The sequence below is a fragment of the Echinops telfairi genome, unplaced genomic scaffold (genome assembly GCF_000313985.2).
Source record: "Echinops telfairi isolate 266 unplaced genomic scaffold, ASM31398v2 ScPeMD7_7469;HRSCAF=8507_0, whole genome shotgun sequence".
Classification (NCBI taxonomy): Eukaryota; Metazoa; Chordata; class Mammalia; order Afrosoricida; family Tenrecidae; genus Echinops; species Echinops telfairi.
Window position 1 is genome coordinate 19,653,911 of NW_022111372.1, and position 20,924 is coordinate 19,674,834.

Genomic DNA, 20,924 nt, shown 5'->3' on the forward strand with positions numbered 1-20,924 from the left:
TTTCATTTCTCGTTATATATCTAATTATCTTTATGATTTAGCATTTCATTTCTCGTTATATATCTAATTATCTTTATAAATAAATATATTATATTATCAGGAATTTGGTTTTATCTCTCTAGAGAACCCTGTCTAACACAAACGCCATTGCTTATTTAAGAGCTCCTATGAAAAGGCAAGACAGCTTGCATGTTATTATTGGATGAGACAAACATCAGAATGTGTTTCATGGACTGTTATCTGGAGAACTTTTGTTAGTCAGATGCTTTAAGGAAGATGGGCTAATCTCACTGCCATTGAATCGGTTACGACTCACAGTCGCCCTATGTAGTGTTTCTGAGGCTGCGTCTCTTTACATCAGTGATTCTCAACCTTCCTAATGCCAAGATCCTTTAATACAGTTCCTCATGTTGTGGTGACTGCCCCCCAACCATAAAATTATTTTCATTGTTACTTCATCACTATAACTTTGCTGCTATTATGAATTGTCATATAAATATCTGATAGGAAGGATGTATTTTCATTGTTACAAATTAAACACAATTGAAGCAAAGTGATTCATCACAAAAACAAAAGTATATATTGTGAAATATTAATTTCTAATTACAAATCAATGAACTGTTTTGAAGCATGGTGTAGCATGGGTAACAGTCTTCACGCAGGGCACTCATTGGGTACTCGCAGGTGGGTGTAACTGCATGTAGGCGGAACCACCTGGAGATGATAGAGGAGTGGTGTCTTGGTTCCTAAGACCAGCGGAAATATGTGTTTTCCCCTGGTCTTAGGTGACCCCTGTGAAAGGGTTGTTTGACCCCCAAAGGGGTCGCGACCCACAGGTTGAGAACTGCTGCTCTACGGGAACAGATTTCACTGGCATCCAGTGGATTCTGACTCATAGCAACCCTATGGGTTTCCAAGACTGTAAATCTTTATACGTATAGAAAACCTTATCTTTCTCCTATGGAGAGGTAGTTGGTTTCAAACTATTGACCTTGAGGCTAGAAGCCCAATTCATAAACCCTTGTGCCACTAGGGTTCCTACAGGAGCAGAGAGCTTCATCCCCTCTACATAGGGGCTGGTGGATGGATACGGTCCAATGCTTCTCCGATCCTTCCATCAGGGTTCCATGGCAATCTAATTGGTTACAGAAATTCTGAAATTTTTTTCATTTTGTTGGAAATTTTCAATGTGTGAGACTGTAATAAACACCCTATGTAATGCAGTAAAGAAATATTCAGTGGGGTTCCCAAGCGGTTATTTAACTATGAAAATGTTATTTAGTACCTCTTGCCACCAAAATCCATTTTGAAAAATGTTCCCTCAAAACAAACTTATGATCTGGAAATTCTGCCTCAAAAAACAAACAAACAACAACAACAAAACCAAACTAAAACTCTGAAGAGTTTAGTAACTAGCCTACAGTCATTCAGCACGTGGCTGTACTAGAATGTAAACCTAATTTTGGCTGACTTATAAAATTATTTTCTGATTCTGAAGTTTATAACACCAGGTCACAGAATCATTTGTCTCCTTTTCTTTGTTAGTAAGACGGCAATAAACTTGATGAAAGGACCAAATGCAATATTGTATGTGAAATAATTTGGAAAGCCATAAAAACACTATAATTAGCCAGTATACTATTTGAAGTAATAGACAAATATTATTCTTTTGGAAGAGATGATGTTTTTCTCCGAATCTCTGGCTTGCATGCTTAAAGTGGGGTCTCTGTAGAAAGGCAAGCTTCATGAGTTATTGTTAACTTTGATAGTCTACACACTATTCACCACTCTTGAAAGGTCTGTTAGCACTCTTTTGGTTTATTTGATAATCCATGGGAAAGTAAACACAGGCAGTTTGTGGTTTTTAAGCAGTGGATCAATGAACAATGGAACTAAGAATAATGTAATATTTATACTAATATCTGATACCATTGATTATGAAAATGTGAACCCTGGTTTAGGGCAAATGCTATGTTGCTTTTACTTCAATCTCAGTGGATAAAGCATAATGTGATTTATAGGTATCTTCTTAATAACACATTTACTTAAAGCACAAAACAAAACTGAGAAACAATCAGGGCAAGAATCAGGCTTGATGGGGTAAACGTAGAGCTGATTGGAGAGGCCTGTGATTCAGAAACTGGAACCCATTTAAAGCTAAGCAAAGAGAAGGCAAAATGCTACATGACTGCACAGATGGGCTTATCGCTAGTTCTGAGGAATGCTTTTTGGGGGATCACGTCAGGAGTCAAAAGGTAATCTCCTTAAGGAGAACAAAGACCAACTGATCCCATATTGAGGGAAGATGGAAGGCATCTTCAATTCCCCATCTTAACTGTGCAGAGAAAATAAGCTCAGGAAAAACCAGCAGACATCCTCCCTCACAACAAATTAAGTATGCGGTGGGCCCTCCATGACACCAGACTAAGTTAGAGTGGGAATTATTTACAGCACTTTGAATGGAAGTGGAAAATAAATCTACAGAGGTCTGTGTAACTAATGTGTATGGAAATTCTGTCCTCTATTTATTTTCCTCCCTTGCTCTTCCCACACACAACGCACTGGAAATGAATTAATAAAGGCAGAAGAGCCAGAGAAATGAATGTCAAAGTGGCAATGCTCAGGACGGATTGCTCGAAGAACAGCCTAGGTGAGTGGGATGGCCGATGAAATCACAACACCTTGCGAGAAGATGTTCTTCAATGCAATGAACGAGAGCAGATGAGAAGATGAAATAAATCAGTTCATAGCTCAGGACTCTGCTGGGAACTTACAGGAAATAATAGATAGTTTGACAAGAAAATCACAGTCCTTAGAGACTCTGAGCACATGGTCTACCTGAATTTAGAGAGGATTGCTAAGCTCTAAAAGTAAATGTGAGTGGAGACCATGATGTTAATGAATCTCTACCCATTCTTGGCTATGTTGTGTCTGATATCCACCATGGCTTATATTTTCCTGTGACACCAAATGCTTCAAGTTTGGTTTTATTCCGTTTTTTTCCCCCTTTACTGTTTTCTGTCTTTGAAATCTATGACATCTGAGTCTTTCCCTAAATAATACATTTTAAATAGAGCAATCAGTCTGAATGAGAGATTGTCATTCCTATGTGTCAGGTACCTACTGGAAGGACATCTGTGGGTTGGGTTCGTTTGGAAGTGTGTGCTCTACAGAACGCATGAGACCCGGAGAAAGGAAAGGGCGGGAAGAAATTCACAAAGATGCAAAGAACTTTAGGACATTGGCATTTTGTTCTCATGCTTTGCACTGTTTAAAGCCTGGGTCTCCTTTTTCATGAAAAAAAGAGTTGCTCATTTTGAGTGCAGAAAGAGAGAACAAAGGTAACTCCTCAGGAAATCTTTTCAGGGAATCGCAGGGAATGCACAGGTGAGAGCTGAATGCTCCTAAAATGTTCCTATTTGGACACAAATGCACACCTGTTCCCAATGTCTTGAAGCTATTCTAAAGGATTGGGGAATTATTGCTATTTATGCTGAGTTACAGACATCATCAATAACACCGATTAGCAGGAACAATTTCCACTGGGCACACCATTATTTTTAAACTGATTACACAGTATGAACTGAGGACTGTGTCCGAATCCCTCTCTCCTCTCGAATTAATTTGCCACATCCTAAATCCATAGATAAAGTGGTTCCAGAGGTGGAGAGGGTGGATGGGTTTGCTTACATTATAGTCCATAAAAGTAACAAAAGGCCTTGCATGCAAAAGAAATGTGGGGAAAATAAACACAAAAATGAAGGTCAGAAGTAAAAATGAAATTCTAAATGAAAATTTCATTCACATGAAGCTGACAATTATGAGAAGCACATCAAAGCATAACATATACAAGCTTTTATTTTTAAAACTAGTTGCATAAAACAAGACACCTCCAGAGAAAATTGAACGTTAAAACAAAGCAGATTAGCCCATTCTCCCTTTTAATGGAATATGGTTTTCTCTACTGAGATCTAAGAACACATACTCAATGGTCTTCTGGTTGCCTTATAATTCTTGGGAAGGTTTTTTTTTTTTTTGATGATGATGAGAAGCTATATTCTAGTCAATTATCTCCAGCTTTGGGTGTTGGAGGAATTATCTACTTAAAGGAAATACAACTAAAATCAATTAGTTAATCACAATTCTTGGTGATTGTTGGAGTCATATTCTATGGTTCTAAATACAATTTTGAAAAATAAGGTCTGTAGTAGACCTTCTTGTCATTTTGTGTTATTTATCGGTTTTTTTGCCACTACTACCACCAGCATCACCAACCATACAACGACAACAGCAACAACTTTTGGATGAATTATCTTTCCATAAATTGTATTTGTTAGAGGTGAATGCTTCATTTCAAAATACTGCTTTTATGTCTTTATATAATTGTTTTCATGTTAGTTAACGTGCTTGGTGTCTACACTTCAGGGATGGTCTAATTTCTCTCAAAAGTTCTTTTATATCTTTTCCAGTTTTGGATTTATTCCTTCCTGGTTCTATCTATGGTTTCTATCTTTGGAGCAAATAACTGTTTAAGAAATTAACTGAGTTTGGAATTTCTGTAGTCATGCCAAGGAGCACTAATTGGATTTAGTGTATAAGGCTCTCCCTTCTCATCAATAAATGATGGGTCTGCAGTGCCAGCAGCACTTGGCTGGGATTCAATTGTGCTTTGCTCTAAGTCCAACATGGCTCTCTGGGCATTGGATTCAATAGACTGTCATGAAATAAGGACAACTATCTTTAAAACCTCAAACTTTCAGACAGAAATCTCCAACTCAGACTACCCCATTCTGGAAAGGGATGACTCACCTGTTCGATATCATTGTTCTTCCTTGCTTTGTATATAAATTCTCCAATGGCTACAAATACTGAAAGGACCAGGCCTGCAGCCAGGACAATGAAGATGCCCCCAATATTTTCTACTCCCAGAGCGCTGGCCTCCTTGCCGTCTTCCTCAGGGCAGCCATTGCCTCGCCACCACTTCTCTTTCATCATGTGCAGCTTCCCCTCTTCTTGTAACTGAAGAATAGCAATTGTGATCTTATCCCGGTATGGAGAGCCTGTAAGGAAGGTCATTTGGAGATTGGTCACCTGGATGTCGTTGGAGGCATCAAGAACTAAAATAAGAAACCAGTTGCTTTTGACTTGATTCCAGCTCATGGTAACCTCATGCCTAGCAGAGTGGTCCTGTGCTCCATAGGGTTTCAGTGGTTGATTTTTTTTTTTAGAAGGAGATGGCAAGTCTTTCTTCTGTGGTGTCTGTGGGTGGACTTGAACCTTTAATCTCTTGTTTTGGTTAAGAACCGAGCACATTAACTATTTGCACCACTCTGAGACTCGTTGGCTCTTGTGAAGCCTCAATTCACAAAGTGTGTAACAAAGGGCTGCAAGATCCCATCCTGTAGGTTCTGAGGTTTCTAAATGATTAGGAAGCGGATAGCTGGCATTTTGAGATGAACTCTGACCCTTTCCATTCCTATTACATAAAGAAAAATGGAACTAGAGATTCTACCTCCGACTTCTGGCTGTGGGTGAGTTATCCATGAGCCTTCCAATCTGAAGGGGTCTCACTGCTCAGAGTCTACTTTTCCTAGGCTGTAATTCATTTCATATTGTGGCCGTGCTTGGCTACTTGATCACCAGTGCGATTTCATCTTCCTAAGTGAAGAGCAGAACATTTCCCCCACCCCTTTATTGCTCTGTTCTAGCCAATCATAGAGGAGGGAAAGCGAGGTATGACACTTCCAAGCCTGGCATATCCATTCTCTCCTGGCATATCCATTCTCTCTAATCTCACTCTTTCTCCCTTGTTTTCAAAGACTCGAAATGAAAGAATTTCACGTCTCTTTGGAGGGTGCCATCACTAAGCCCTGGCCTTCTATTCAGAGGACTAGTTCAATTCCTTCTGAATGCACCACGTGCAGCTACCACCTGTCTGTCAGTGGAGGCTTGAGTGTTGTTATGATGCTGACCACATTCCAGGTGTGTGTCCAGATTAAGGTAGACTAGGTCTGCTGATCTACTTCCAAAACCCACCAATGAAAATCCCGTGGATCACAGCAGTCTAACCCAGGTAGGACTGGGTAATGCTTCTTTCCATTGTGTATGGGGTTACCATGAGTCAGAGCCAACTCGATGGCAGCTAGCAACAGTAATAACAATAACAAGAAAATCACCCAATAGAAGGAGTTCTGGTTCCAGAGTGACTGCATGAAGCCAAGCCTCCCTGCCAGCATAGGTTAGACTGTGCTATGATCAAGCAATGAACTTTTGCTGTACCAGCCACTGAAAATATGGGGATGCTGGCTCTAGCACTTGATCCAAGCTGACTAGTATACACCTTAAGGTAAACTGAAGAGTTGACTTTGAAGAATTCAAAGGTCCTATCCTATTCATTTGGGCTCAGAGAATTTACAAGACACGTACTGATGTTATTTATACTCTACCTTCTAATAATGCTATTCAACTTTTAATTTTGCTAGTCAGGGAGCATACATTTGTCTCTGAAGTAGCTGCTCCTGTAACTCCTACAATATTGGGTTCCTATGTTAATCAGCTCAAAGGAAAAGATGAAGAAACTTTTTCTTTTACTCAGCATCTGGGGCACTAAGAATTTTTGTTAACATTTCTTTGAGCCAGTAGAAATACTGTACACCAGTTTTCTGCTTGCCAACTTTGAAGTTGCTTATGGTGAAAGCACATTTAAAAAGTGGCATCTTAGAACCAGAGTGATCTTGGGGATTATATGCTCCAGTCCACTCTAGAATTAAATCAATTTCCCACCTGAAAATATGAGTTATTGGAAAAATCAAGAATGGAACTCTATCCTTTTTACTTTTATCCTTTATTATTTCCATGAATACATTCACCTCTTCTCTCTCTGCCTGATATTCTATGGCATGGTTTATGTTGGTAAACAACTGCTATAAAAGTAAATGAATGCTATAAAACAAAATAAGCAATAACAACATAGAAAACAAAATAACTGTGAAACACTTCATGAAATGGACGTGTTTGGATGAGATCACGAAGAGTAAATATTCTACAAGAGGAAGAAGAGGGAAAAAGGAAGGGGGAAAGGGCAAGCTATTAAGAGGCTTGATGAGTTGTTTAAATTGTTGACTACAAAAATGATAATCTGAAATGTTAACCACCACCTGATTTCCAATAAAATGTGAAAAAAACCAAAAACAGCATCAAAAACAACAGTTGCCATTGAGTTGATGCCTGCTTCTGGTCACTCCATGAATTTCAGAGTAGAATTGTGCTAGATAGGGTTTCCAATGGCTGTGATCTTTCATACGTGTCTTGTCAGGACTTTCATCCAAAGTTCTCTGGGTGAATCCAAACTGCCAAACTTTTTTATTAGTAGCTGAGCACTTATCCATTTGTACCCACCCAGAAACTATATACTAGAAAGGCAGACTTCTAACAAGTGTGGTCTCTTCCGTCGTTCCTCCCCAGGCTATCCAAATGTAATGGGCAGCATGGACAAGAAAGCTTAAAAGAACAGCAACATGCTTTGTGATTAGATTGTGGCAAATTTAATAAAGAGCATGGATTTGGGGGTGAGAAAATGACTCTCAAAAGTCAAATGAAAAGGTGTGGTTTCTTGCTCAAATATTCCCCAAATAATGACTAGTGCCAACCCTGTTGTTGATCCGTGCCATCGGGTCAATTCCAACTCACAGGGTCCCTCTGTACAGCAGAGAGAAACACTGCGCGATCCTGTGCCAGTATCTACAGGAGCACGATTAACTTATCCATAGCGTATGAACAAGCAGTGAACCATGAAAACTTAGCTTTCGTGCACATCCAGTCTTCGAAGAGCCATTCTGATGGTTGGGCTGCAGCTATAATCATAGCAGTATGCACAGTGGACACTCTATAGCTGTTGATGGATGCTCTCCTTCTGCCTTCAGGGTGAACAATGCCTATAAGACATTCCAGACAGATGGGGTCTCATCTCTGTGTAAAGAGGGTCTCGGAGGAAAGTAATCGCCAGCCTTCTTGTATCCTGCTTCAGCCAAACTGCTCTCGCTCTCTTGGAGTTCTATTTTAAATCCCTCAAGCTACGCATTTCCAGACTCTAAGTAAAGTCTTCAATTTTGTGTCTTGCCTATCTTCAAGTAAGAGAAAGAGTGTGGACTCCAGAGGGAGTCAACGAGGACAGGACTGGAGAGTGTGTACAGAATTCAAATCTATATATACATCCGAATAAACCTCAGCACCAATCTTTGTTGTTGTTACTTAAATGGATGAGGTCACATTGGGAGTTATCTATTTCAAGTCACTTGAAAAAATATATATGTAGAGACACAGACACAGATCTTCCTGAATAGCAACTGATCTTTCTTAAAGAGTCAATTCATCGTAGAAGAAACATATCTCAAATTTATCCAACAGCTGTATTCCCAGTAGATGCATTCTCTCTGAGGACAGCCATCTGTTCCAATTACTCCTTCATTGTTTTTGGTTTAAAAGCATGGCAGGTTTATAATCACTATGAAAAATTCCTGAAATTACATTATATTACATATATGCATGCACACATATGAACCCACATTGGTGGGGAAGAAGGCTTTTCAGCATGGGGACTTTTATGTTCGAGTATGGGTGAAGTTGGCAAAAGCAGAAGGAACGGGTCCGTTTCGATCTCTCTCTGTCATATTGTATGAAGTGTAGGGATATTCAGCCACAGTCCCCTGAAGGCAGAGTGAGTAACATTTCAAGCACTGAATTGATGTAGGAATGTTGCAGAAAGGAACTTCTTCTTCTTCAGCCTTCTACCCTGTATTCTACTGCCCATACCCTCAGGTATTTTGTCTTTGGAGTTATATTCCATTCTGTAGACAGAATGCCCACCAATGTCCTTATAATAAGTCGAGAATTCCCCGGACGAATTCCCCATGTTGCTACTTCCCATCACCCTCACCAGAAGTGGGAAAAGAGGAGCGTGGACAGGCTGGGGGTGAATTCAAGGGGTAGTTCTTCAACTTTATAGTTTGATGGTTTCATCCTACTAAGAAACTAATTTCTGAGGAGTTGAAAAACATACGAACATAAATCCCAGGGCCTTTCTTCTGTAAAGAGTAAGGCATAGGCAACCACTCCTGTTGTTCTTGTCTGAATTATGGCCCATTTGAAACCAGCAATGTTGAGATGTTAAAAAAGAAAAAAATGTCTTTCTAACTTTCCTCATCACTGCTAAGAAAATTAAGTGATAAACTGGTGAGGAAGAGAGGACATACTTTTAAGGTAAAAAAAAGTCCCATTGTGCCCCTTCAGCTAGTGTTTAACAATCCCATAAAGTTTAACAATCCCATAAAGCAGAGTTTACTACTAAATTATCAGAGAGCCCTTCATTTGGGAAACAAATGAAAAGATGCAATTCACTGGTAATATTGATATTTGCATCAGGAAGAGTTATTTCAGATAAACTGAAAAGAAAAAAAAAGCAGTTACATGTGACCTAACTCACTCATTTTGCAGATTTAAAATAATGACAAGGCTAATTTCTTTATAGGAAATATTTCTGACCCTGGTTAGTAGGTTGACTCTTATGTGCTTAATGAAATGTGTATAATACAAACCAAACTCACTGTCATTAAGGTCATTCCAACCCATAGTGATCCTGTAGGATCGAGAAGAGCTGTCTCTGTCAGTTCCAAGGATGTAAATTTTACAGAGAAAGACTCACTTTTCTCCCACGGGATGTTGTGGGTTTGCACCTCTGACCTTGAGGTTAGCAGGCCAATGCATTGTATCAACAAACCAAAGTCACTATCACCGAGTCCATTTTGACTCATAGTGACCTTCTAGGAAGGGTAGACCTGCCTCAGTGGATTTCCAAGACCATCATTCTTTACAGTAGTAGAAAGTCCCTTCTTAGTCCAGAGGAATGGCTGGTGGTTTCAAACTGCTGACTTTCTGGTTAGCAGCTTAAGTCATAATGATGACAGTGCGTTTGGTTTGGGTTATACACCATTAGGCTAATGCTCCTTAAAATTAGTATCTCTCTTTCACTGCCATCCAGTCAATGCTGACACATAATGAACTCCCTGTGGGTTTCCAAGACTGTAACGGTTTATGGGAGTAGAATGCCCAATTGTTCTCCCACAGAGCAGCTGGTGGTTTTGAACTGGTGACCATGCGGATGGAAGCCCAATTTATAACTACTACATCGCCAGGGCTCCTTAAAAATGAGTAGAAGATACACAACTAAAAACATCAGGAAAGTTGATTTAAAAAAAGGTGGACTTGTAAATTATCAAGGGTTCATGAGGGAGGGAGGGAGAGGGAGGGGGGGAAATGAGGAGCTGATGCTAGAGGCTCAAGTGGAATGCAGATATTTTGAGAACGATGATGGCAAAAAATGCGCAAATGTGCTTGACACAATGGATGTATGTATGGATTGTGATAAGCGTTGAATGAGCCCCAATAAAATGATTAAAAAATAGGTGGAATCTATGGTATTCCTACACTCACATTTCCACACACATGGGTACCATCAACTGATTTGAATGGCAGTGCCTGCTCTAGATAAATTATATGGTCTCCAATTTTCCATAGTTGCCACCATTACCTAATGCCTCCTCCCACAAAGAGGTTTTAATCGATTATCATCATTGTTTGTTCTCTGAAAGCACTTGAATTTATTATCCCTATCTTATTTTGAGGCTCAAATCAGATAATCCTTTCAAACACCAATAGTAAATCAATCAAACAAATCAGATTTACTTGGCCCTTTAATTAGCTGCCTTGCTTGCAGCTAAGCTGTCTGCTTATTGAATTGACTCAGTGGGCTAACATAGCTCATAATTCCCCTCCTTTGGAGTGCTTACAACTAATTGCCAATATATAATTTACTTGAGAAGAGGAGATTGCCACCACACCAGAACCTTTCTATAGAGAAACAGTAGAATGCATGTCTATACTGACAGGCAAAGAGAGCTTATTTTATGGGTCTGGATTCCCCAGGCAATAATGAGAATACTCATAAGGAAGGCAGTGATACCGGACCAAAGAATAGGATTATTCTGAAGCATTCTATAGTCATTGTTGATTGTCTCTCACATAATGCCTGACAATGGTAAATTAAAATTTAATCGTTATCTATTGATATGGAATACTAGCCCTCTAACCAATGTCATCTATATGTAAAATTAGCTTTCTTACAGAATAACTTGAGATTAAAACATTCTAAATGATTTTATAAATGTTGAAGAAAAAATGTGAAGATAAAGTCATTATTAAAGAGATACTATTATTAAGATGTTTGGGCTAAACAGTAAAATCTACCTACATTTGCTCTATTACTGGTATACCTTGAAAGAAACGATGACATTATTTTATCAGTTAAATAGCTGGGATTCTGCAATTCAGAATAGTACCTCTGATTGATGTTACAGAGCCTTTCTGAACATAGGTTAGAGAACCCTAAACTCACTCCCTTCCATACTTGGTATTCGGCATTGCTCTCAAACCAGTCGCCATCAATTCACGATGATCCCATGTGTGTCAGAGTAGAACCATGCCCCACGGGGTTTTCGAAGGCTGTTTCTATGGAAGCAGATTGCCAGGCCCCTCTTCGGAGGTACCTCTGGTGGCATCACACTTCCACCTTTTTGCTAGCAGCCGAGCATGTTAACTTGTTACACCACCGAGGAACTTCCTCCCAGCTGAAGGTAGCGCCCCTCTTACCAATCGGTGTTCCTACTCCATAACCTTTGGAGTCAATGAGTCCTCCAATCTGAGTGAGGTTGCAGTTTCTCTGAGTCACATACTCGATGCTGGTGGACTCCATCAGCAGGGCGTAGTCGGTGGTGAGCACTCGCTGAATGCCCTCGTCACTGGTTTTCACCAGGGCGGTTTGCTGCCTGCTGCTCATAAACGCCCACATCTTCTCGTAGGTAGAGATCTTTGATTTCTGCAGGGAGAGAGAGCATAGCCGCAGGCAGAAGAGGGCTGAAGAGCAAACAAAGTCCTAAAACTGTTGACAATCCCAGTGGTTCAAATAGTGTAGGGAAGGCTATTTCTCTGCAAGGGGGACGCTGGGATCAATTATCCTGAAATATCTTTTGGTAGTTGCCAAAGTCTGGTTCTCTACATGATTCGATTTGAAACCTATGACTGAGAAAATAGAGGCTTTGGCCAATTGATGTAAGACAGGCTCCAGGTCCTTTTTGCCATTTCAGTGCGGGAAGAAAGCTCATTGGGAGCAATGGTAACCATTTACCTAATAAATGGCGGCCACTTAAGGACAAAGCATCATGGTCTACTGGGCCAGGAGGTGGTGAAGTCACTCTAGCATTCTACTCTTTCATTCCACTTCCCATCAACCACTCATCTTTTATGAGAATTGATTCCTTGCATATATATTTTCTTACCTGATACAGCATTCCTATACTGGGAACTAACTTGGCATAAATCACTTGCTCTCCAAAACACTAAACTCGTTGTCTTGGAATCAATTCCAAAAGTCGAATGGTTTCATACAGTTGTAAAGAATGCAGACTTTACAGAACGAATGGCACATCTTTATTCCATGGTGGATACTGACTGCCAACATTTCAGTTAGTAGTCACACCCTTAGCTCCTGTGCCACCAGGGCCCCTGGCTTACTCTGGTGTGTTTCTAAAAGAACTGCCATTTTTGTATTTTCTAGAACATAATGCTCTATCAGTACTCCTTTCAAATCAAAATTCAGATTAGAAAACTCTTCCTACTATATGTGTTCAGATTTTAATAGCATCCATATTTGAAGATAATGCGAACAGCTAATTGATTTTATAGTGTTCTATGATTTTGTTGTTCCCTGTATTTTTAAGTTTTTTGATAGAGTCAGCAATGAACTATGTATATTTATTCACTATATGTTATATATGCATCAATCCCTACACACTACTACTCCATTATCTTACTTACTTCGTTAAAATACACTACTTGACTTCATATTGCTTACATTTCTTCATTCTTTTGAGTAGCAGTCTATGATTAGATATTTTCCATCTTACTTTGTACATCTCCATGCTTCCATTTTTTCTCCTGACTATTTTTTCATTGGGATTAATGCTCTCTTCATTCCTTTTAAAGATGAAGGAGGTCACAGACTTCTCTGATCTTTCCAAGCCCAGTCCCGTGATCACACGCCGGGCAGCTTCCTGGGCACTCCCAGTGCCTATCATCTTATGAGCACAGAAAACTTAGATCATGATTCAGGCCAGAGGCAGTGAATGGCGTACGTGTGAAATCACCTCTTTCTCACGAGGTGATTCATACCGGAACGCTCCTGAGGGGCTCAATCGACTCTTCACTCTAGTTAAGAGCTGGGCTAATGCTGCGGCTTTATGAGTTAGGGGAGGACAGATGGCTTTATTTTGGATTGTTAGGCATTTGAGGAGCCCCATGAGGATGGTCTTGTGAAACAAACAACGATTCAATAAATAGTACCTTATACTGATATTGGTATTTTATGGGGCCCATTCTGTTGTGATTAGACCCCTGTGACTTACTCCTCAACCCTGGCGATATTAGCCATTTGGAGCTCCTATCTTCACAATAAAGGCATGGCTTGGGGTTCAGGGTCAATCCTTCATTGTCCTGCGCTTTCAGCCTAGAGGAGTTTGGTGATGCGAAAAGTATAACAACAAGCTGCCTGTGTAAGTGGGGGGGTGGGTGTCAGTCTGTCTTTGGGTAGTAAACGCATAGCTTGGGAAACCAGTCCTCCATCAGAAAAGCACCCGAAGGGAAAGTCATCTTCCTGGAATTATGCAATGTTAAAAGATGTCAGAGCCTTTTGAGGTGAGCTAATTCTAGCTGCCACTTTCACAAAGTAAGAGTTTGATCCAGAGTTTTGAGCACTTCATGTTAGCCACAAAGCTATCCAAGCTAATATTGTACCCCAACAACAATGCTCTAATGCACCCTGCTGATTTCAGGGGAGAGGGTATTCACACTGCCATAGTTCTTCTGTGAATGGTTTTAATCGTATTTAAACTACTTGTGAAAATATACTGTATATTCAGAGGTGCATTTCATTATTCCCTGAAGTAGTTTGATATTTGGTTTCATTTTAATATGATTATCTTCTTTGAGGGGACAGGGTCATTTGTTTTTGTTACTGTAGTTACATTTTATTTGAATGAATGTTGTAAATAATAAAAACAGTGCATTTGGTGGGTTCCTACTCAAGTACTCCCTCAACACAAGAACACTTTGTTCTAACAACCCGGCAGTCTGAGATGCTCACTGTCCTGGCATGATCGCTGAAGACAATGGGTGCATAAGCAAATGTGGTGAAGAAAGCTGATGGGGCTCGGTTATCAAAAGATATAGTGTCTGGGGTATTAAAGCCTTGAAGATAAACAGGCAGCCATCTAGCTGAGAATCAACAAAGCCCACATGGGAGAAGCACACCAGCCTGTGAGATCACTAGGCATCAAAGGGATCAGGTATCAGGCATCAAAGACCAAAAAATATCATAACATTGTGAATGAGGAGTGCAGAGTGGGGACCCAGGGCCCATCTGTGGGAGATTGGACATCCCCTTGCAGAAGGGTCGTGGGGAGGAAACGAGCCAGTCAGGGTGCAATGTAGCAATGTTGAAACATACAATTTTCCTCTAGTTTTTGAATACCCCTCCCCCACTATCATGATCCCAATTCTACCTTACAAATCCGGCTGGGCTGGAGGATGTACACTGATACAGATAGGAACTGTAAACACAGGGAATCCAAGACAGATGAACCCTTCAGGAACAGTGGTGAGAGTGGCGATACCAGGAGGGGGGAGGGAAGGTGAGGGAGAAAGAGGGAATAGATTACAAGGATCTACATATAACCTCCTCCCTAGAGGTCAGATAGCAGAGAAGTGGGTGAAAGGAGACATCAGACGATGTAAGATATGGCAAAATAATAAAAATTTATAAATTATCAAGGGTTCATGATGGAGGGGAGAGTGGGGAGGGGGGGGAACGAGGAGCTGATTCCAAGGGCTCAAGTAGAAAGCAAATGTTTTGAGAATGATGAGGGTAACAAATGTACAAAAGTGTTTGGCACAATGGATGTATGTGTGGATTGTGATAAGAGCTGTACAAGCCCCCAATAAAATTATTTAATTGTTTAAAAAAAGGACAGTGCATTTGTAGTCTACATGAATGGAAGACCGAACAAAGTACGGTAAGTAGTCGAGAGTTTATCCATGATCAACTGGCTTTGGGTCAGGAGTGCTAAGGCTTCCAGCAATTGAAGAAAACAGAGGGGGACAAAAGTCCGTGAGTGGTACAAACTCTTAACATAATCAGTTGCTAACCAAGAGAATGGAGGTTTGAGCCCACCCAGTGGCACCACAGAACAAAGGCCACACTCCTGAACAAGAGTCATCGAAAACTCCATGGGGCGCAGTTCTCCTCTGACACCACGAGCTGGAGTGGACTCCACCAGTGGTTTTAGAAGGGAATGAAAAGGGTTCATTTAAAGCCCTACACGGCTGTCCTGGAGCCCCTAGTGGGTGCGTTTCCCTAGGTCTCTGCAGTGCAGGACTGTTGGGTCTTACTCCAATCTGTGACTGATCTATCTGTACGCCTACTATAAGCAATTTATAACACATGGACGCCTCAGGTAAGTGCTGCACATTCACAATGCTCAAAGTGGTAAACTCAATAGAAAGGGTTTACTGATCACATGTTTGATGCCACCACCATATTTAAATGATATAAAACTTCTAACCATTCACTTTTAATTTCTCTCTCTCTCATAACAGCTTGATAACAAACAGGAGGTTCTGAGAGCCAACACAATCTATACTCCCCTTTTGAGTCGCACTTCACTGTGTAGCCTGAGGTCATAGATTACAATCTAATATATCATGGTCTCCTTCTCAGGGTAGGAGTATGTCCTTTGCATGAGCCTCCTGGGGCCCTTTGAGACACTTGGGTCTGGCATCCTCCATGTAAGAAAATTCGCACTTGCTATGAAACTGCTGTTGATTGGATTTTCTCCTTGAAAGGATATGTTGAAATTATACATGCCAGTGTGATGTAGTGGTGGTTTAGTGGTAGAATTTCCTCCTTCCTTGTTGGAGGCCTGGGTTTGATTCCCTGGACAACCACCCTTCCTTTGTCCATGAAGACCTGAGCCTGGCTATAATGCTAAAGAGATTTCAGAGGAACTATGATGACAATCCTAGTGATCTACTTTTGAAAATCATTTCATGAAAACCTTATGGATCATAATGATTCTGTAATCAACTGATCATGGGGATGGTGCCAGTCTGGGTAACATTTTGTTCCATAGCAGAGTCCAACTCTTAACACAGCAAACAACATCTCTCAATGCCGAGAATGTGATCTGCTTTGAAAATAGCTCTTCGTAGACGATATCAGTTAATATGAGGTCATACAGGAGTAGGGTGTGTTTTAATCCCACATGACTTGTGTCTTTATAAAAGAGTAGAGATATCATCAAGAGATGGCCTTGTGAAGATTTAGCTACAAGCCGAGGATTATCTGGGCTACCAAAAGCTGTGTAAAGCAAAAGGATTTCACCCTCAAATCCTTCAACGTGAGCATGGCCCTGTTGACATCCTGAATTTGGACATCTCACCTCCAGAAGCATGAGATAATACACTTTGTTCTTAGAAACCACCAAGTTGCTGTACTTTGGGATGGTAGCTCTAAGAAACGAATGTGGGCACTTGGTCAACTTGATGATTTGGGAATCATTTATAGTCGCTGACTGTTGTTCTTTGTCTCTGGGTGGCATAAATGGTTTGTGGTGTAGTGGTTACATGTTGGGCTGCAATCTGCCAGGTCAGCAGTTTGAAACCACTAGCTCACTCGGGCAGGAAGATGAGGCTTTCTATGAGAATCCTGCAGGGGCAATTCTGTCCTGGCGTATAGGGTCCCTATTCGTTGGCATTGACTCAATGGCAGTGAGAGAGGGAGAGACAAACCTAATGGTGGCAGTGCAGACCCACCCAGCAGCACTATGGAAGAAAGATTATGGATGAGAGAACCTAAGAGAGCAGTTCTACTGGGTAACAGGTTGCCATAAATCTGCATTGGCTGAATAGCAATGCTGTTCTATTATTAGTTTGCTTGTTTCTAGTGTAGTCTCTCTTTGGCCCAATAATGGTAAACTAATGGAATAGAGAAAGCTTTTTGTTTTGTTTTTGCTTTAATTTATATCTTTCTTGCTCGTTTGAAAGATAGTGCTCTATTTTATCGCATGCTTAGCACCCTTGTGTTTGAGATACTTAGAGATGTGGGAAGACCCCAAATCAGGCTGAGAAATAACTGCTTTTAACTGTTGCAAATATTTGTGGAAAGCTAAAAGACCTTAGGATACAAAGGTGAAACAAACAAACAAACAAAAACTTAGGAGTGTTTTTTCTCTGTTTGTGCTAACCGGTGGAAACCTAAAAGAGGGGCTTTATGGTTGGAAAGTTTTCAGAGCCCTTCACCCTCCGGTTTCTATGAACGGTGACTAGACCCACTCCTTCATGTTACACAGTGTCTCTGAGGCGGGGCATGAGCAACACACGGAGGTCTGCTTCGTTCGTGAAAGAACCACGACAGGATGCAGGTCTCTTCCTCTGTGGACCCTCTTGTGCTCTGTCCACCACCACCACATCCTTCAGGAGCTTTTTTTCTTCCTTTGCTAGGACAAAAAAGACTTCTGATAGCACTTTCCGATCTATCCCTTTTTAATAGATGCTTTATTTTTAAAGCCACAACTCTTTAATTTTTTTAAAGGATATACTTAATGAAAAATTATCACAAACTCTGAAAGACCCAGGCAACTGTTTGAATGATGGCCCGGGTACTCTGAATAATAGCCTCAGCTTGTTAAATATATACAAATGGAAAGAGTTATTGCCTCTTACACCTCTGTATATGAAAATGGTTAATTGGAATATTCATAAAGTACTTGGAGCTTCTTAGCAAAAGTTACTTGAACTAAAATGCCTTATTCTTTCAATATGAAATCATATAGGATTTTTTTTAAATCCTGGAGAGACCTCAGGTTTAGATAGAATTCTGTCTGTTTAAACTTGATTATGTGACACTTCTGATGGCAGTGAAACATTTTTGTCGGAGAATAGAATTTTTCATCTCATCGGTTATAAGGGAGTTTTACAGTGTCACCATTTGATGACCATCATTTATTTCTCTCTTCTTAATCCCTAGAATGTGGCAAGTAAAACACTCCCTGGGGAATGATTTACAATATGTCTGGGTGCAGTTAAAATCTACTTATGGAAAATAGTAATAACAGCTAGCACACGCAGTGTTTGCTATGTGCAGGCACTATTCCAAGCACTTTGCACATATCCATTTATTTTATGTTGACAACAATCCTGTGAGAAATGTAGCACTATTTCTCTTTTGTAGATGAGAAAATAGGGAGCTGGGGAACGCTGTTGCATGGAGAAGTGAGAAAGCTAGGAATGTGACCATGGCAACTTCGATTTAGGTTGCTTCGATGGTGCAGTAAGGAGCCCTGGTGATATAGTGGTTACTGTTGGGCTGTGATCTGCATGGTTGGCATTCAAACCACCAGCAGCTCCTAGGGAGAAAGACTGGGCTTTCTACTCATGTACACAGTTACAGTCTCAGAAACCCACCTGGGTGACTCAATGGCAGTGAGTCTGGAGTTCTGGGCTTTGGTGGTGCAGTAGTTGAGTGCTCCACTGCTAATAGGATTATGAGCAATTTGAACCACTAGCCACTCTGTGGGAGAAACACATAGTCGTCTCCTCATATGGATGACAGCCTTGGAAACCCTATAGGCAATTCCACTCTGCCCTATAGGATCAAGATGAATCCGACTTAACTGAATGGCAAGGCCTATACAAGGTATATTTCACTAACAAGGAATCGACAATGTACATTTGTTTTAATTCACAGAATAGCAGACTCATGGCTTGGCTCATCTTTTTATAGTAATGATTTGCATGAATTGTGGGCAGCTTATGTTTGCTCAGACAAACGTTCAGACAGCATTTTAGGAATTACACCAGTTGGAACTTGAAAGAAATGTCGACATTGCATTTTGGCTTGTTTGCTTTTCCTTTAACAGTATTTTGCCTTCCATGTAGCTCCACCGCTTGTAGTTGCAGGGTCTATGCTATAACATATAAAGTGTGTGTAAATCTGGGGCATAATATGGTCTTGTCTTACCCTGGGTCCTACAATTCATTTTTTGCTTGGCTACTAACCAACCCCCTCTCTACCATGCCCCCCTATAAAAACAAACAAACACACCCCCCCCCCTGGAGGTTCAAATCCACCCATAGGAGCCTCAGAAAACAGGTTTGGTAATCTACTTCCCAAAAGGCACAGTCTCAAAAGCCCCATGGGGATCACCTGGGTTTACCACGGGTTAGAATTGGCTTCATGGCCGCTGATGAGTTTCTGTTTCTGTGCTTTGACTAAGGCAGTCTTAAGACTAATAGAACCTCTAATTTATAGCTACATACCTTTACATTTGTTAAAGATAATCATAATGCGGTTTCAACCAAATGATAGGGTCTCTGGTGAAGATGTATAATTCTATTATTCAGCAGAACCAAGAACTGTGAATGTCTACTTCAAACTAATATGTCTAAAGATTTTCAACACAGGTCACTTTATATATTTATATTTTTTACCACACACATCACCAACCAACCAAGCTCACTTGCGTGGAGTCCATTCTGACTCAGTATGGCCCTGGAGGACCGAGTAGAACTGTGCCTGCAGGTTTCCAAGACTGTAAGTCCTGATGGGAGTAGAACATTTCATCCTTCTTTTGTGCAGCAGCTAGTGGATTCGAACTGCTGACCTTAAAGGTTAACAGCCCAGCTTGTAATCCACTACCCCACCAGGGTTGGTGATAAATAAGTGCTGTTTGCTATTTGTTACTTTGTCAAAAGTGATAGTATAAATGATTTAAACATATACATACTGAACAAATAAACAAATACCAAAACATGTAAACATTTTTATGTACTTTTGTTTTAGGAAAAGCTGGGATGTCTTAAAAATGATTTTTTGGGGGGCCAAATTAGTCCATATATGATTTTACTAAATGATATACTTCTGTAGTGTTTTTAAAATGATGATTTATTTTACCAACTCTTTGAAGAAGCGTAATCAGAAGAGCACAGCTACAGTATAGTGAGGTCTCGCCGCCCTTCCGATGGATATTGTGTGGTCGGGATGGCTAGAGAGAAATGGCTTTTGCAGAATCATCAAGTTTTAAAGATTCATCCTTTCTTTCTAAAATATTCCCTCAGTGGGACTTAAACACCTCTACTAAAACATTTTTCATGTGTTCCCCTGTTTAGAGTGACAGATGGTTCCTCATAGGCCATCTTTTACCCTTTGAAAAAGGCCAGCTTAAACTGGCCTCATGGATTTCAGCCCTCACAAATAGCTTTTTAACCTCCAGGGACTTAACGGTCCTGACACTGATGGTAAAATTAGCGGGATCTTTCAAACAGGAGCTAATAGTTCTCATGTGACAAATCATCTTCCTATGCAGATGAGTTTAGGCTGTGTCTTTCATCTTGAACTTCTTAAATGATGGTTTCGGTCAGAAACCTGTCTCTCCACCATGGCTCATTGCCTCAGGGCCTCTGGTGCAGTGCTCAGTAACTTTCTGGAAATGTCTCTTTGGAGGCCGACAGCACCTAACCACTCCCTGGAAGGAGATTATAAAGGTTAAAGAGACCCTCTGTCCCATAGCTGGTCTAAAGTTCCCAGACCAGGAAGGCCAGAAATGACAAGTCTCTCACGATTAAGAAAAAAAAAAATCTATTTATCCAGGTCGTCTTAGATAGACTCACTGTGCACTCTCAGTGCATCCCGAGGGTGAGTGTCACCCAGCGTAGTAACTGATGATGTCACTCTCACGTCTCTGTGGACCTCCTGCCATGCC

At 40.6% G+C, this 20,924-nt stretch overlaps 1 protein-coding gene across 6 annotated transcripts in view; it reads right to left on the reverse strand.

Annotated features, from left to right (window-relative positions):
• GRIK1 (glutamate ionotropic receptor kainate type subunit 1) overlaps positions 1 to 20,924 on the reverse strand; it is a 590,068-nt gene that overhangs the window by 19,851 nt on the left and 549,293 nt on the right. For 4 of the 6 annotated variants that reach the window (XM_004713100.3, XM_004713098.3, XM_004713099.3 and 1 more), the window contains 2 exons: positions 11,704 to 11,929; positions 4,810 to 5,060 (listed from right to left, as the gene is read on the reverse strand). The exons of 1 other annotated variant lie outside the window; for it this stretch is intronic. In XM_004713100.3, coding sequence (XP_004713157.1) covers positions 4,810 to 5,060; positions 11,704 to 11,929 — 477 coding nt within the window. The remainder of the gene's footprint in view (positions 1 to 4,809; positions 5,061 to 11,703; positions 11,930 to 20,924) is intronic. One more of the 6 variants, XM_045284534.1, reaches the window with a different exon arrangement.